Source organism: Sebastes fasciatus, chromosome 3 (assembly GCF_043250625.1).
Source record: "Sebastes fasciatus isolate fSebFas1 chromosome 3, fSebFas1.pri, whole genome shotgun sequence".
Taxonomy (NCBI): Eukaryota; Metazoa; Chordata; class Actinopteri; order Perciformes; family Sebastidae; genus Sebastes; species Sebastes fasciatus.
Window position 1 is genome coordinate 25,550,064 of NC_133797.1, and position 16,654 is coordinate 25,566,717.

General features: G+C 40.2%; 2 protein-coding genes across 2 annotated transcripts; one reads left to right on the forward strand and one right to left on the reverse strand.

The window, feature by feature from the left end:
* Nucleotides 1-98: 98 nt before the first annotated feature.
* On the reverse strand, nt 99-10,647 carry LOC141764546 (tubulin-specific chaperone E-like). The gene is made up of 12 exons (XM_074629848.1): nt 10,532-10,647; nt 7,519-7,603; nt 6,996-7,160; nt 5,347-5,432; nt 4,938-5,037; nt 4,752-4,854; nt 3,563-3,639; nt 3,373-3,465; nt 2,057-2,121; nt 1,631-1,695; nt 335-487; nt 99-242 (listed from the first exon to the last, which is right to left on the reverse strand). Exons 1-12 carry the CDS (start codon nt 10,638-10,640, stop codon nt 165-167), a joined length of 1,179 nt encoding a protein of 392 aa, XP_074485949.1. The 5' UTR covers nt 10,641-10,647; the 3' UTR covers nt 99-164.
* A 1,735-nt stretch (nt 10,648-12,382) lies between these two features.
* On the forward strand, nt 12,383-16,329 carry LOC141764536 (uncharacterized). Its single transcript, XM_074629832.1, has 4 exons — nt 12,383-12,926; nt 13,768-14,307; nt 15,819-15,926; nt 16,020-16,329. The coding sequence occupies exons 1-4, from the start codon at nt 12,693-12,695 to the stop codon at nt 16,320-16,322; spliced, it is 1,185 nt and encodes a 394-aa protein (XP_074485933.1). The 5' UTR covers nt 12,383-12,692; the 3' UTR covers nt 16,323-16,329.
* The last annotated feature ends 325 nt before the right edge of the window (nt 16,330-16,654 follow it).

The window sequence follows — 16,654 nt, forward strand, 5'->3', positions numbered from 1 at the left end:
AATTTTTATCAATTCTGGAGAGGTAAAAAATAGTTAAATTTAGCACCAAATCTGTGTGACCAATGGTATCGACCCAAAAATTGCTGCAGCAACTTATGAGACAACAGAAAATGGGAATGGACATCATATATTTATATCATAATGTTCTAAGCCCTTATACACTTTTACAATTTGGGGAGCCACTCCACTCCAAACATCTTGATGTAGTCGAGCTCCGCCCCCCTCCTCTCATCATGGTGGATCTGATGGAAACCATGGCAACGGGTCAGCATGTGCGCGCGCACACACACAACACATACACACACACAAACACACAAACACAGGTTCAGCTCACCTGACAGCTGTTGAGGGTGACCAGTTGTCCCAGTTTTGCGATGATCTGCTGAGTAGCTGTTTTGGGGTTTCCATCACTGCTCACTAGTCGGTTGCCGCGACACGAAAGGTTAACCAAACTGGGAAGCTTCGCCAGTTCATTCACCACACGCCACTGAGAGAGCGAGAGAGAGAGAGCGAGAGAGAGAGAGAGAGAGAGACCACTGCTAACTTAATTGCTATCTGGCTCTAAACCAATATAAATTGCAGTACAGACTCAGTGACCACAGTGTAGCCGTGGAGAAAGTCCTTGCTACCAACAGAAAAGAGTCTTGTGTTAATGTCCGGGGAGCTCAGGGACATGCACATTGCCGTCAAAGAGTATAAAAGCAAAGAGGTGAAACTCTGGTGCTTTTTTGACATTGGCAGCTAGACGGCGCTGCGGTAGCGCTGCCGCCATTTTGGACTGAAAACGCCAATAAGTCCATAGACATGGATGTATAAAAAGACGTCTGTAAATCAGAGCATCATTTTTTTTTAGGTAAATCAACTTCCCAATACGAACACTTAAATAACCCTCATTTAAATCTTTATGTCCTAAAAGTTGTAAAATGAACTAATAGCCAAATCCAAATATTTTCCTCAGCATAAAGAACGTTCATTTGACGTATCTGGTTCTGCCAGCTTCCTGCTATCTGTATGCAGCTGTAATAATGGATATATTGGCTGTAATTCATCACTTTTACTTTCTTATATCACATCCATGGGCTGTATGCTGTAAGCCTGTACCGTGGTGGATGTATTAAAGTCTCTGTTCCCAAACAACCGGCTATCGGCCAGTAGCTAGTAGAGTTAGTTGAATGACATAAACAGAATTGAATGTAGTTGTAGGCTATTTACTAACACACAGGGCAAAAGCAAAGGACACAACCTCTCATACATCCATGGTCTGTGGTCTGTTGTACATCTATTCTGGAGGTCCCAAACTTCCCAGAGTTAGATGACAGTGAAAAGCAACAGATTCTATGAGGAGAGGGACATGCAGCATGCTGCCCTGCCCAGTCTTTCTCTTCTGCTTTAACTAGCATACTGATCCACTGGCGCTGTAAACAATTAATAATATTTGGGAACATTCAGCAGCTTGGTTTTGTGCCAAAATAAGGCCGTACCGTACCCCTTCATCCTCCCCTAACACATACTTATACAGTTTCCAGTCTAACATTTAACAGCTGGATAACTGAATATCTTCTGAGTATGTTGTTTTATGTAGTATGTTGACGGTCATTGTGTTCGTGTCGGAGCAGAAACACACACTGACCTCAGTGATGTTGTTTTGGTCCAGCTTGAGCATCTGCAGTGCTGGGAACATGGCTGTTTGACATCCTACAGGACAGATTCAACATTTACACTCAATACGCATCAATATTTGATCAAAACACAGGCTTCTCTTATTTAATATAATGTCATAAAAAAACATTCAATGTAAACAATAATAATAATAAACTTTATTTATACAGCACTCTTCAAAGCAAAGTGCTTCACACGGTGGAACCAGGATTAAAAGATATGTCAAACATCTTAAAAACAATAATAATAATAAAACAGATAAGATGTGTTGGAAATGAAACCGTGTGCTAGCATTCATAAAAAGCTTTTTAAACAAAAAGATACATATAAACTAAGGATTTGAATGCCAAGTAATAAGTGGTTAAACGGAGTTGTTAAAAAATGTTATTTGTTTTACCGGGAGGAGCGTCATCAAATCGAATGTCAGACAGTCCGGTATTGGACAAATGCAGCTGCTCCAGTCTGCAACAACAAACAACAATACAGAGTTTATTTCTGGTGTCAAAGTTCATAAAAAATAGAAACATCACTAGGTCAAAAAACAAACTCAACACAAATGACTAAAACGTGTAAATTCAAGTAAGACAAACATGTGAAGCCTGCTCTCATTGGTTTTTACAATTTCATACACATATACATACATATATATATTTATATTAGGGGTGTCAAAGTTAACGTGATAACAAAACATTAACGCAAATTTGTTTTTGCCACTAATTTCTTTAACACATTAACGCTACTTGTCAATTTTAGGTTTTACCGGTCTCAGTTTTAAAGCTAGAGTGAAAACTAGCATCATATGAAACTAGAAAACCTGAGGAATCCATTGGTACCAACCATGTCATACTAGCTCATCGTGAAGGAGGTTAAGTAACGCCCCAAATTCTACACTAAACTTTGGCAAGAAAAAACTGGCATGGCCATTTTCAAAGGGGTTCCTTTGACCTGAAAATGTGTTCAATGGGTACCCACAAGTCTCCCCTTTACAGATATGCCCACTTTATGATAATCACATGCAGTTTTGGGGCAAGTCATAGTCAAGTCAGCACACTGACACACTGACAGCTGTTGTTGCCTGTTGGGCTGCAGTTTGCCATGTTATGATTTGAGCATATCTTTCATGCTAAATGCAGTACCTGTGAGGGTTTCTGGACAATATTTGTCATTGTTTTGTTAATTGATTTCCAATAATAAATATATATATACATTTGTATAAAGCAAGCAGATTTACCAACTCCCATGTTGATAAGAGTATTAAATACTTGTCTAATGATAAAAAAAAGCAATTCAATAATTTAATCGAATGACAGCCTTACTTTACTTTGCACTGTTTATTGCTTTGCACCAAATCACCAAGTCAAATTCCTTGTCTGATTCTTATTCTGAAGAAACTGGAAGCTGAGCATCAAAATGTGTGCAGATCTAAATAGGAACAGGTTCCTGTTTCAGTGTCAAGTGCACAACAATGCAGCCTATAACAAGCTGGAATTAACAGACAAAGTGTTGCTTCAGCAAAGTGGGGACATCGACTAAATGTTTTAAGTTTGAATCATTAAATTCTTCTTCTTTTGGGGTCAAAACTGTTTTTATGTCTGTTATTGAAGGAAAGAAGGAAAACATCAATATAACAGCTGATTACTAACTTTTGAACGGTAGTGTATGTGATATTAAACTGATCAAAGCCTTGTGAGAGTGTGTCGCTGTGTACTGTACCTGGGAAGAGCAGCTAAACTGAGCACACTGTGCTGCACTAAAGGATTACAGCACAGACTGAGACTCTTCAGGGACTGCAGCACTCCTTCAGGCCTTTAAAACAGCAAACACATACAGGAGTTACACTAAGTGAGCACAGACACCTGAATGTCAGATAAATCAGAATGAAGGAAACAAATGACAGCGTTACCTCTGCAGCTCAGTGATGTTGTTTTCATCTACAAGCAGCTCCTCCAGCTGTGGCCACATGGGGGCGCACTCCAGGATCTGGAGAGAAACCAGCAGAGGGATGAATCACACACAGAACAAATAAGATATACACATGGAAGAATTATTTATTAAACACAAACAGGAAACAAGAGAAGAGTTTTCCCCAAAATGACCACTAGTTTGTGAACGCTTTTATTTTGACAGTTGACAGGAAGAGAAAAAGGAGATTTAAAACTCACTCGTTTACAGTTATACAGTATGTCGCATTTATCAACATCACACTTCTTTAAAGAGAACTTTAAGTGATTCAACTCTCACGTGAATTGTTTGTGTAAGATAAATAATATGAATTGAGAAAATATAAAAATGTATTAATAATATAAAAGATATTTATTCTTTCAAAAAGAGGTTATTGTGATGTGTAGTGGACGGTAAGAAGACAGATAAATAATGAATAAATATTGTGGTACATAAATAAGCAAATACATTCAAATTAATTAAATATGTAAACATAAAAATATAATACATACCTACATATTTCGTTACCCCAAACAAATACATGCATAATTAAATACACAGTATTCATAAATACTGGTAATATACATATCTATGCTTTCTACATATATATTATATCAATGAATAAATAATTATTTATTATTATTTTAATTAAATATTAATTGAATTAATGATGAATTATAATAATGCATTAATAATTTAATTTCAGTATGTAAATTAATTAAATACAGATATAAAGAAATGCTAACTATCTAAAAATACTGGTACTATAAATATTAGTTTTCATGTACAGGTTCTGTATTTTGATTTAGATTTTTTCAATAGTTTGTATAATTTATATTTTCTATATAGAAATTGCAATTATACATATAACACATAATAGAGAATATGTGTAAATACGAATATTTAGGTTTTATATACATGTTTTATTTACTCTTATTTATTTATAGAATATAAATATTTTTGTATATTAATAATGTATTTAGAAACAAATATTTGAGTACCAATAAAAAAACAAAACATTCTTTCCAATCTTATCCTCTGAAGGTGGAGATGTAACAGTAACAGGATTTCTAAAGTGACCCTGATGATGATGAACAGGTGAACGCAGACATGTGTACACTGTGTGTGCTGTTCAGTACAGAAAGGTGTACCTGTGGCCAGGTGAGGTCACAGCTGCTGAGGGCGAGGACTCTGAGGCTGCAGAAAGCCTGGCAGTGAGCGGAGAGGTCAGAGGGCAAACGCAGTGTGTTGTTGCTAAAAAATAAAACAAGATGAAGCGTTCAGTGGAAGGAGAGAATAAAACTTACATCCACACACACAGTCAGCCGTCTCTGTACCTGAGCTCTAGTTCCTTCAGTTTGTCCAGCTGCTGAGTGATGGCAGCCACGTCCTCCCAGCAGGACAGCAGAGTCCTACTCAGGTCCAACCTCTGCACGTCTGATCACGGCTGTTAAGGACTCACTGAGCACACGGTTATTCACACTGCCAACAGTCACCAACAATCACAACCTGACAGAGGCAACAGTCTTAAGGCCCTGACACACCAAGCCGACAGTCGGCCGTCGGGACAGTTTGTTTCATTTACGTATCATAACAACGGCTTGTATATCTGCAGTCCTCGGTCTTCCGGTTTCCCTTTTTGAATGACGAATACAGACTACCAGCAACGTCTAAAACATTAATTCATATCAGGAAGTATTTTGTTTGTACAGCCAGATGAGGCCTGATAGGACTGTAAAAAGATACTTGGCGTTGTTTTCCTGATTTCTCCATCATCACCGGGCCCGTTCACTTCACTGTGACTCAGCAACACTGTTGGAAGACTCTCAAAACTGTCAAGACAAAATAAAAAATAAAATAAAAAAACAAATAGATCCCTGAGCCCTGACCTATTTAATAATGTTACCTTCTCCTCTCCAGTTACACAGAACTCTATCCACACTGCTAGAATAATGATCCATGATTTTTGACCTTATAGTGCAAAAGCTGTGACATAAAGTCTCCAAGTAAAGCCAGGATTTAAATAAGAGCCTCAACTAATGGCCAACAAACCAAATAAAAGCCAGATGGAATAATCTGTACTATAATAGGTCATTTGATAAATTAGGTATAACGTACACTACCGTTGAAAAGTTTGTAATCAGCTGTTACATTCATGTTTTTCAAAATTTATAAATCTGACGCCAAATGTATTATTTACATTTGAGATAGTTTTGGGACCAAAAGAGGAAGAAGTAAATTATTCAAACATCCATTTAGTCAATGTCCCCACAGTTTTGCATGGCAGGGGAGAATACTGACTGTCTATGTTGTATTTTCATCATGTTTTTACTCTGTAACTGTAATTTGTCAGCCCATAGTATGTTCAGCTGATATTCCAACACAGCTAACGAAAGACTAACCTTCTATTTCTATTGTGAAGTTAGAAGAAGAGCTTTACTAAAGCAACACGTTGCAGCTGTTAATTCCAGCTTGTTATAGGCTGCATTATTGTGCATGTGACACTGAAACAGGAACCTGCTCCTGTTTAACCCTCCTGTTGTGTTTGTTTCATGTTAATTACTTTTGTGTTCCCGGGCCAAAATGACCGCCCTATTATAGCTGATTAAAAATTCATAGTAATACATATATTATCACCTAATGTTGTGTTAGATGTTTTTATCAACTTATGTTCTTGTGAGCATTACAAGTTTTGAACTTCTATTTGTAATTTATGGCCTGTAGACCTCATTGACCTGATCTCATATAACTCATTTAAAAATGTATGGAATATTTTGACTATAACAAATACTTAGAAGAAACATATTGTGCTTTCTAATCACAGAAACATTTGAGTCAAAGTTAAAGAAGGACAACTGTTTTGAAGCCATTTCAAATGTTTAAATAGTTGTTCAACATAACATCTGTTGTGTTGCCAGTCAAACTGACCGGTAGGATTTTATTAGTAAAGAAAGTACATAACCAATGGTTGCCTCTTGGTCTGGATAATATTCTGTGTGTCTATTTATCAAATTATCAAAACATATTAAGTGTGTTCAGATGCACTGTGTGGACAAAGTCATGGAATCTTAAAACAATCAGATTAAATAACTACATTTTTCCGAGAGAAAACTTTGACCGGGACACAACAGGAGGGTTAAATCTACACACATTTTGATGCTGAGTTTCAAATTTGGACCTGTGAAGACCTCTAGCCTGTTTAACTCTTTGAAGAATTTGTTATTAATTCATGCTCTTCCTTTCTCTTTGCCTGCTACGTCTACTGCCCGGCCACCTGCAGCTGCTCAGTACCCTGACTATCTGCAGCTGTCTGAATATATAGAACAGCAGCAGTATGAATCCTCAGATAACCTCCCAGGAGAGATCGTACAAAAACTGTCTGATGAGCATCGTACCTGCGCTCCTCGAAGCCCGCCCACTTGAGTTTCTTGGAGGAGATGGAGATCGTCTCACTCAGCACCTCCTCGGAGTCGATCTGGTACAGCTGTTGCACTACGGTCAGGTAGTCCACTCCGAAGCTCACCTTCTCTGGACGGACGAAAGAGCCTCCTTTTGGGTGTCTGAGAGAGTGGAGAGAAAACCATCAGGGACACAACATTTACTTATTTCAGATATTTTCATATCCATATTGTGGATTGAGCTATTGATTCTTTTTCTATTTGTTGAATCTATCAAATGTCAAAAACTAGTTCATCACTTGTCATCAGACTTCTTATTTAGTCTAACAAACATTTAAAAAAAAAAAAATTCTCCTATTTGATAACATTTTTTTTTAATTTGAATGCACTGAGCATTCAGAAATGTGCATATATTGCGTTTCTGAACTACAATGGAACTTGTGTGAGAGGATAATAACTCGCCAAATTTCAGCTTGTAGTTTCATGTGGCATTAAAATGACAGTAACAACTCTGAATTACCTGCATGTGAAGTACTGGACTCCCTCGTGGCTGCCGTCGTGTTTGCCTCTCTCAGGGTTATCCCACTCAACGCCGAGCCACAGCCCTGAACACACAAAACACACACAATTATAGAACATTATAATAATTATATTCCACTATTTCTCAATAGCTGGTAATTAATTTAACACATTTCTAGGAAAAGAATACAAAGTTAATTGATCTACTTTATGTCCATGTCTGCTGGTAAATAATTAGCAAATAACTTCTTTAAAATGTCTCGATAAACTCCCTGAATCATGACATTAATGACATCAGCTACCAGCTTACATTTGTGTAGACAATAAGTCACAATGGTGAGATTTGTGCCTGATCAGAAGTGTCTTCTTTTAGTTTTGGTTTTCCACCTCCGATGAAGAGCAGCGCACAGCCGCTTCTCAAGCCTAATGGACCTATTTTAACCATTAGATCAGGGGTCTCAAACTCGCGGCCCGCGGGCCAATTGCGGCCCGCAAGGCGATATTTTGTGGCCCCCACCTTGATATGAAAGTTTAATGTTAGTGCGGCCCGCAAATTTTTTTTTTTTTTTTTTTTTATAAAGTTTTTTTTTGGGGGCATTTTTTCATTTTTATTGACAGGACAGTGGATAGAGTCTTGGAAAGGGGGGAGAGAGAGAGTGGATGCGGAAAGGGCCACAGGCCGGATTCGAACCCGGGCCGCCGCGGTCAGGACCAAGTCTTGTTACATGGGCGCCCGCTCTACCAACTGAGCTAACCAGGCGCCCTCGGCCCGCGAGTTTTATGTGAATGGCAGTTTGCCGTGGAAGGTCCCTTTGTTGCGCGAGCCCGAGCTGAACGAACCTACCAATCACAGCGGGGTATATGGCTCCCTGGGACGGGCAATCGGCCGGGCTTGATGCAAGCAGAGAAACATTTCACAACAACTGTGGCGGCGCCCGTGTAACATCGCATAAGCTTGATTAAAGCTTGATTTATACTTCTGCGTGTAATCGACGCCGTAGCCTGACGTGCACCTCTCCAGAAATGTAACTACACGTCGCGGCGACGCAGACCGCAACAGCTGTGATTGGTCCAGTCTCTCAGCGATGCTGAGCGGCCAGGACCCCGGACAACCACAGAAAGTTCTACTTCTCTCTGCCTCCATCTTTTCAATGTTTGTTCACACAAATCCACTCAGATATATTTTCTCTTTTCGGCGTTGCAGTAATGTAAAAGTTCTGTGGTTCAACAGTTATTAGCTCCAACTCCCTCAGTTTCTGTTTGTAGTACAAGAAGAAGAAGGAAACTCATAGAGACGCCGCCGCCAACTAGCGGTTTGGTGGTGTAATTGCAGAGCAACACAAACACAGCAGGCACAACTTTATTGCGGAGTGACACCAAGTGGAATGAATATATATCTTGTCACACAGCCCCAATCATGTCTTTTTCAAAGCCTGCAGTGAAGAGAAAGGTTGGTGACGAGCACAGACAATTTCAGGAAAAGTGGGAGACGCAATAGAGGCCATGTTCAGAAGAACCGTTCATGTTCTTCAATGTTCCATTCATGTTCAGGACAGTTCATGTTCAGAAGAACCCATTCAAGTTAAAGAACTGTTAATAATGACGTTTGAGAAGATTGTTTTTTTTTAACAAAGCTTTTTTTGTGGAATACCTGATGCGGCCCAGCCTCACCCGGACTCTGCCTCCAGCGGCCCCCAGGTAAATTGAGTTTGAGACCACTGCATTAGATGCTATTTTAGTATCGAATTATTAAATAATGTTTATAATAAGGTAATTTTTTTTTATCAATTTTGAGGTAAATATTGGGGTAATTTGGCAGTAATTCCAAAGAAATGTCAAATAGGTTACTTGCTAATTATCACCTAATTACCATGAAATTTGCAGACCTGTAAAATGAAGCGTTACTAAATATAGTCATGCATTAAGATTACATGATATATTCCATAATTCTACGGTCTGGTACCACTGACTCAGTGTTTACAATTTGAAAGTGTTCTACCTAGATTTCAGAAGTGGCAGACAAAAAACATGAGTGGCTGGTAGAAATGTTCAGTGACCTGCCACAGTGACAGGTGAGGAAAAAGGTTAATTTCAGACCCTGCTGCCTTCCATAGGCCTAGTTCTTGCAGTGTATGTGAATGACATCATCAGCTGACAGGAAGTAAACGTGGACCCAAGCTGTTGCCTAGCAATGCAAGTCCATTGAAATGTGCTAAAAACGGAGTGTTTCAGACAGAGGGTGAATACAGGGTAACTTCAGCCAGACAGTTAGGAGGAAAATAAATGTTTTTGATACATGACAGCATGTAAACATGTTCTAGTGGAAACACAATATACAAGTATGAACCTGAAAATGGGCATAACATGTAACCTTTAAAGGACCCATATCATGCTCATTTTCAGGTTCATACTTGTATTTTGTGTTTCTACTAGAACATGTTAACACGCTGTAATGTAAAAAAAAACACCTTTATTTTCCTCATACTGTCTGTCTGAATATACCTGTATTTAACCTCTGTCTGAAACGCACCGTTTTGACGGAATTGCAACGGAACTGCAACAGAATTGCGTTGCTAGGCAACAGTTTGGGTCCATGTTTACTTCCTGTCAGCTGATGACATTCACATACACTGCAACCAGGAAATAAACTGGGAGACATTTAGAATGTTTACGTTTAAAATTGTGTCAAGGGTCTAAATATTGTATATTTGTGACATCACAAATGGGCAGAAATCCTGACAGCTTGTTTCAAATGCAGAGTTTCTGAATACGGGCTGTGTGTATTTCCCTGTTGACTGAGTGTTTAGATACTTTCACAGTATTTATATTAAGCCTGCTTTATAATAAAAAACATGAAAATCTCACTTTTTTATAATATGTAACCTTTAAGGCTTTTACTTGATGCTCCTGTAGACTTCTATTTGTAACTGAGTGGCCTCCTTCTTCTTCCACCTCTGTCTCTGGATGAGTGAGGGAGAAACGTATCATCTGACACCTCCAGGATGTGAACCTACCTGCTGTCGGTGGCACCGGGCCCACATACCGCACCGTGGCCCGCTCCTCGTCGCAGAAGACCCGCCTGCCCACCGCGTCCTCCGGCTCCGTCTGGTCATCTCCTCCCATCGAAGCTCCGTCTCCTCCCATCACAACACGTCGTTAGTTAGTCGATAACGTTAACTGTACTCTACAATTTATACCCCAAATGTGAAAAACAGTCCTAAATGTACAACTGACAAAGAAAGATATAAAGATAAAGCCACCTGTGACGTTTTAAAGTGGAGCTTTTGAGGTGTTTTCTAGCCTCTAAACCAGACCTGGGCATTTTACGGCCCGCGGGCCACATCCGGCCCGTTGGCTGTCCCTGCCTGGCCCGCGTGAGGTCAAGTAAATTAGAACATAAATAAAAAAATAGGCCTATTTATGCTGTGCACGCAATACGGCTGTGTGCTTTTATTTTGAAAAGGTTTTTTTATTTACGTAGTCACGCACATGCGTGACTACGTAACTACGTGACTACGCTAAACAGCTACATGTGATTCTGGTATGCTAAGCTAGCCCTCAACATGTCAGCCCACGGCAGCAAAAGAAAAATCGATACCGAATGCCGCGTTTTCAACAAGACATGGACTGCTAAATATCTATTTACAGAAGTCAAAGGTAAAGCCGTGTGCTTAGTTTGTGGTGTACAGGTCGCCGTGTTCAAGGATTACAATTTGAACCGCCACTATGTGACCAAACACGAGGAGAAATACAAGAACGTGTCTGAACAAGAGCGCGCAAAGGAGTCGGATGCTTTGCTGGCTAAGCTGCAAAACCAACAAGGACTTTTTACTAAACGTTGCACATCCAGAGATGCAGCTGTCAAGACAAGTTATGTCATATCCCAGAAAAAGTAAACCGTTTTCTGACGGGGAGTTTATTAAGGAGTGTCTGCTGGACTCTGCTGCCCTAATATGCCCGGAGAAAAAGGGAGCTTTTGAGAACGTGCCCCTCTCGCGACGGACTGTAACGAGGAGGGTTGAGGACATCTACTCTTCCCTCAAAGAGGAGAACTTTCCACACATGAGGAGGCATGCTCAGAAGATTCTAGTCCTCTTTGGATCTACCTACGTATGTGAACAGACATTCTCAGTGATGAAGTTCAACAAATCCAGATACAGATCCTCTATCACTGATGACCACCTCTCAGCTGTCCTTCGCATATCCACCTCAGACATTCAGCCAGATTTCAATGCACTTGTTCGAGCCCAGAGCAGGCTGGATTTTTCCCACTGAACAAGTAAAATGAACTGTAAAACATTAAAAGCATTTATTGCTTTTTGCATCAAGTTGACAATTGCCTATCTTTAACATACTGTAAAACACCTATTCAGTATTTGGGAAGATTAACATGTTAAAAATAAAATGAAACACTGATGCAATTATTGTTTTTACTGTTTATTACTTCTATAGGAGTATTTTCCTATATGACCTACACCACAATTTCATATATTTATATAAATATTTACAGAATATCCTTATTCTTCTGATTACCAGTAGCAACTAATCAAAAATATATAATTTAATGCTTTTTACAATTAAAATCAATTAATCAAAATTAATACTGAGCAGAATTAAGTTCAAGTTATTGTTGGTTCGGCCCTCCAACACAACTCAGGTTTCTCATGTGGCCCCTTGTAAAAATTAATTGCCCACCCCTGCTCCAGGACCTGGAGGAGGAGCTGGAGCTGGATCGGAGGCGTGTGTCCGAGGCCGAGGGCGTGGCTAAGCGGGCGGAGGAGGAGCTTGCGGTCGCCAAGGAGAGGCTGCTGCTGCAGGAAGACGAGCTGCAGAGCAGGTAGTCCGTTCAGTCTGTGTCTGTGTTACCTGTCTTCTTCTCACCTGTCTGCTGGAGGAAGCTCACATCTGGGAGAATCAGCTGAGCTCAGTGCATTCCCATTATTCATTCTGACTCAGCGCTAATTAAGTTTTCTCCTCACGCCACTATAATATATACAGAAAATGCAACAAACGCACATTATTCATCCTCCATAAAGGCAAACAGTTTCATCAAAGTGTCATCATACCCAGTCAGCAAAAACGCCCTGAATTTTATTTATTGCACGAGAATGATTTTTGTTTTTAGGCTTTTCCTCGTTCAGTATTGGTCCGCTGTAAGTCCATTCTGCTTCTATTATGCATAATCAATCAATACGTGCTCGTGCATGTGTCTGTTTGCTGGTGTTTATTTGGGGTGTGTTCTCTGTGTGTGTATCAGAGGAGCTGCTGAACCGCGGAGGCTGCGAGGTATGTGTGTGTACTGAAGTGGAGGAGCTGAGGAGCCAGGTGAGCCGCCTGCAGAGCAGGAACAGAGAGCTGGATCTGCAGAGCAGCGGCAGAAACAACGACCACGCCCGCCAGATACGCCAGGTAAAACAGCACGTCGAAGAGCTATTGCGTTGGGTTGCAGTAGATCAGAGGTGTCAAACTCCTTTTAGTTCATGGGCCACATACAGTCCAATTTGATCTCAAGTGGGCTGGACCAGTAAAACTATTGCATAATGACCTAAAAATAACATCTCCAAATGTGTCCCCCTTCTTTTGGTGTAAATAAGTACAAGTACATTCTGTAAACATTCACAATTAATGAACAATCCCATTTACAAAACAGATGATGAACAGTTTGAGATGTCTCGCTACGACTAAAAACTGACTGCTGTTTCCTCAAACCTGCCAACAGTTAGTTTATCTTCTCTGTTCTCAGTTGTCCTTGTAAGTTATTGTGTTATTCGTCTGATAGTGCTGCCGAATATTAAGTTTCTTGAGCACTGCACACTGGTTTACTATCTGTGAAGAAATGAATGACAGAGAAAATGTACACTCTGTGTCCACTTTTCTCCTTTTTGACAAAGACATTTTCCACCAGTGGCTCCTACATGAACAGGAGCCTATGCTTGACTGTGTTGCGTCAAGCGTATAAGTGTTGTGAGCACGTAGGATCTATAATAGCGTATCCAGCATAGGGTCTGCTACTCTTATTAGGACAGCACAACTTCCAGTGGACATAGCAGTATGTTTTATTGAGAAACTGGAATTAATTAATTCTTTGTAAGTTTCACACTTTCCAAAGTCATCCAGTGGGGCAGATTGGACCCTTTGGTAGGCCGGTTCTGGCCCTAAGGTCATCCAGTATGTTTGACAACCCTACAGCAGATTATACAGGTGTACCTAATAAAGTGGCCATGACGTTGTATGTTGTGTTTGTTCCCAGCATGCTGAGGCTCTGTCCAGCCTGCGCTCTGAGATGGTGAGAGCCCAGACGGAGGAGCTACGTCGCATCCAAAAACACGCCGACGACGAGCGAGACAAGCTGCAGAAGGAGATCGAGAAAGAGAGAGAAAACTCCCAGAAGGAAAGAGAGCAAGAGAAGGAGAAGATGGAGAAGGACAGAAACAGAGTGCGCAGGGAGAGAGAGGAGGAGAAGGTGGAAGTGGAAGGGATCAAAGAACACCTGAGGAGAGAAAAGGAGGAAGAGGTGGAGCGGCAGAGGAAGGAGCTGGAGGTGGAGGTGGAGAGGGTTCGCGTTCGCTCGCAGTTGGACAAGAACATCGAGCAGGTCGAGGCGGAGAGAGCCAATGTGCAGCAGAAGCTGGAAGAGGAGAAGAAAAGGTTGGTGGAGAAGGCCGATGAGGACAGGAAACGACTGAAGGAGCAGGTGCGGAAGGCGATAGAGGAGGTGATGAGGAGGCACGCGGCCGAACTGCACAGCGTCCAAGAAGCTCTGAGCTCAGAGAGGAAGACCAACCAAGAGGTCAGCATCTGTCTGCACACACATGAGGGGGTTATTTCAGACAGGCTCCGTAGTGAAAGAGGAGTTTTTTCTATAATGTGCACTTTGTATCAGAATTTTAAAAATAGCCTGCTGCTGTTCAGCTGTGGCAGTCGGCTCCTATAGGCTTAATTATTTTAGTTTCAGTCAGACTTTGGGTTTAATTATTCCGGATACAAGGACGAACTGCTGTGAGAAATAATTTTTCCTTTCATCGTGTCACACAGCTGCAACAGTGATACTTTGCCTGCTCTGAGTCTGTGTGAGTCACATGAAAAAAAACGTAATTTTAACTCTGTTAAACGTGCACAGAAATCAGGATTCTCCAGCCGAGATCACTTAATCTGGGAACCTGATAAAGGGTGGTGACGTAGGGCATCTCAGCGCTTTCCATTAATTTCATATGGAAAGCAGGAGAAGCAGTCGTCCAGTGCATGTTTTGGAGAGTTTGAGAGGGTCTGTAATTGTATTATGTTGAAAAATCTCATCTTTTATGCAAATAAGCCCGTCCAGTGCGACACGCCTGGCTCACGAAAGCTGTCAAACTAGGCGATCTAGTTCTAAATTCAAAACGAGATTCAGCAGTTTGCCTCATCAGGACTCACCCACTTGTGACGCCTTAAAATGAACCATGACCAGGTCAACCAAAAAGTTCTTTTTTTTTCTTTAAAGATTTATTTTTATTGGCAAAAGGCTTATTTTACAATTCAATTCCAACATGTATCAACATTTATTTTTTTATTAAAACAAATATTGAAACCATAAAAATAAAATAAAATAACAAAAGAAATTAATAATTATAGAATTTTTTTTTGTAATGATATATTATTGAAAATGAACCTATCCTTGTATCAGATATATTTTAACTACATAATAATAATAACAATAATAATTATTATTACAATTATAATAATGACAATTATGATAATGACTAAATGAAAATCTAAAAATATAAGATACATTCAAAGTAATAATTGAAAAAATAAAGAAAAATTATTAGAAAATAAAAAACATAAACACATGTAAAAAAAAATACATATATATACATATTGAATAAAATGTATATGAATAATAAACACACATTTCTAGTGCACATACATGTTTATAACTCTGAATGCGTCAGTAGCGATCATGATTTGCCAAAAAGTCATTTTAAATAAAAGCAAAGATCAGAAAAAAATCAGGGCAATCTGTGCAGCATAACTGTTTTGTGTCTGATCTCACGTTAATCATCTCGTGAAACCTTTAGGCCCCCCCTCCCACCCGCTGCTTCTGAAAGAGCATATTTAATGAATATTTTTCAAACTACTAAATGTAGAGAAATAATGAGATTTTATCACATAATTGCCTGCCCTTTGAGCCTTCTTATAATGTGCACTTCATCATGACTAATTATTAATTAGGCTTAGTAATAAGGAGACGAGAGTTGGGTTAAAAAGAAGACAAGTTGTTCTTGTAATAATGGTGCTGATGAGGACGAATTTTCCTGCAAGGTGTGTGCGCGTTTGGATGAAGAGAGGAGGAACGGCGAGGAGCGACGCAGCAAGCTGGAGCGGGAACGAGAGGAGCTGAGGACTAAAATGAAAGATGCCACCAATGAGGTCAGAGGTCAAATTTACACTAGTTGAATGTGTGTTTTTAGCTGATTAAATATAAGATGATTTATAATAATAAAGTTCATTCTGTGCGTTTAGATCTGTAGGCTGCAGTCAACGATGCAACAGCAGGACAAGACGGAGCAGGTGGCCCCCGAAGCGGCAGCCACGTGTGGACCGCAGTGCTCTCGTCTGGAGGATGAGCTTCACCAGACTCGGAGTCGACTGGCTCGGATGCAGGAGGAGGCGGAGAGGCAGCGAGACAGGCAGCAGAGAGAGACGGCGTCCCTGAGAGCCGACAAACACCGGCTGGAGGAGAAAGTCCTGGAGCAGAGCCGACTGAACACGGAGAGGAGTCTTCTCGACCAGAGCCAGCGGCACACCGAGGACCGGATCAGGTAGCAGAACAAACACCGACCTGCCAGAACGGCTTAGGCTCACATTACAAAGCCTCCACTCTGCTTGTAATAGGGATATAGGGAACACACAAACACACTGTTTTTAAGATAAGATATTCCTTTATTAGTCCCGCAGAGGGGACATTTGCAGTGTACAGCAGGAAAAGGGATAGTGCAAAAAACAAGATGCTTAAGCTAACACAGTTAAAAAAAAGTGCTAAACAAAGTGTAACAAAATATGAACCATTTAAATAGAAGGAAGTATAAAAATATACAGCAGAATATACAGTGTTGACAATAAACAGACTATTAACAAAACTGCACATGTGGAAAATG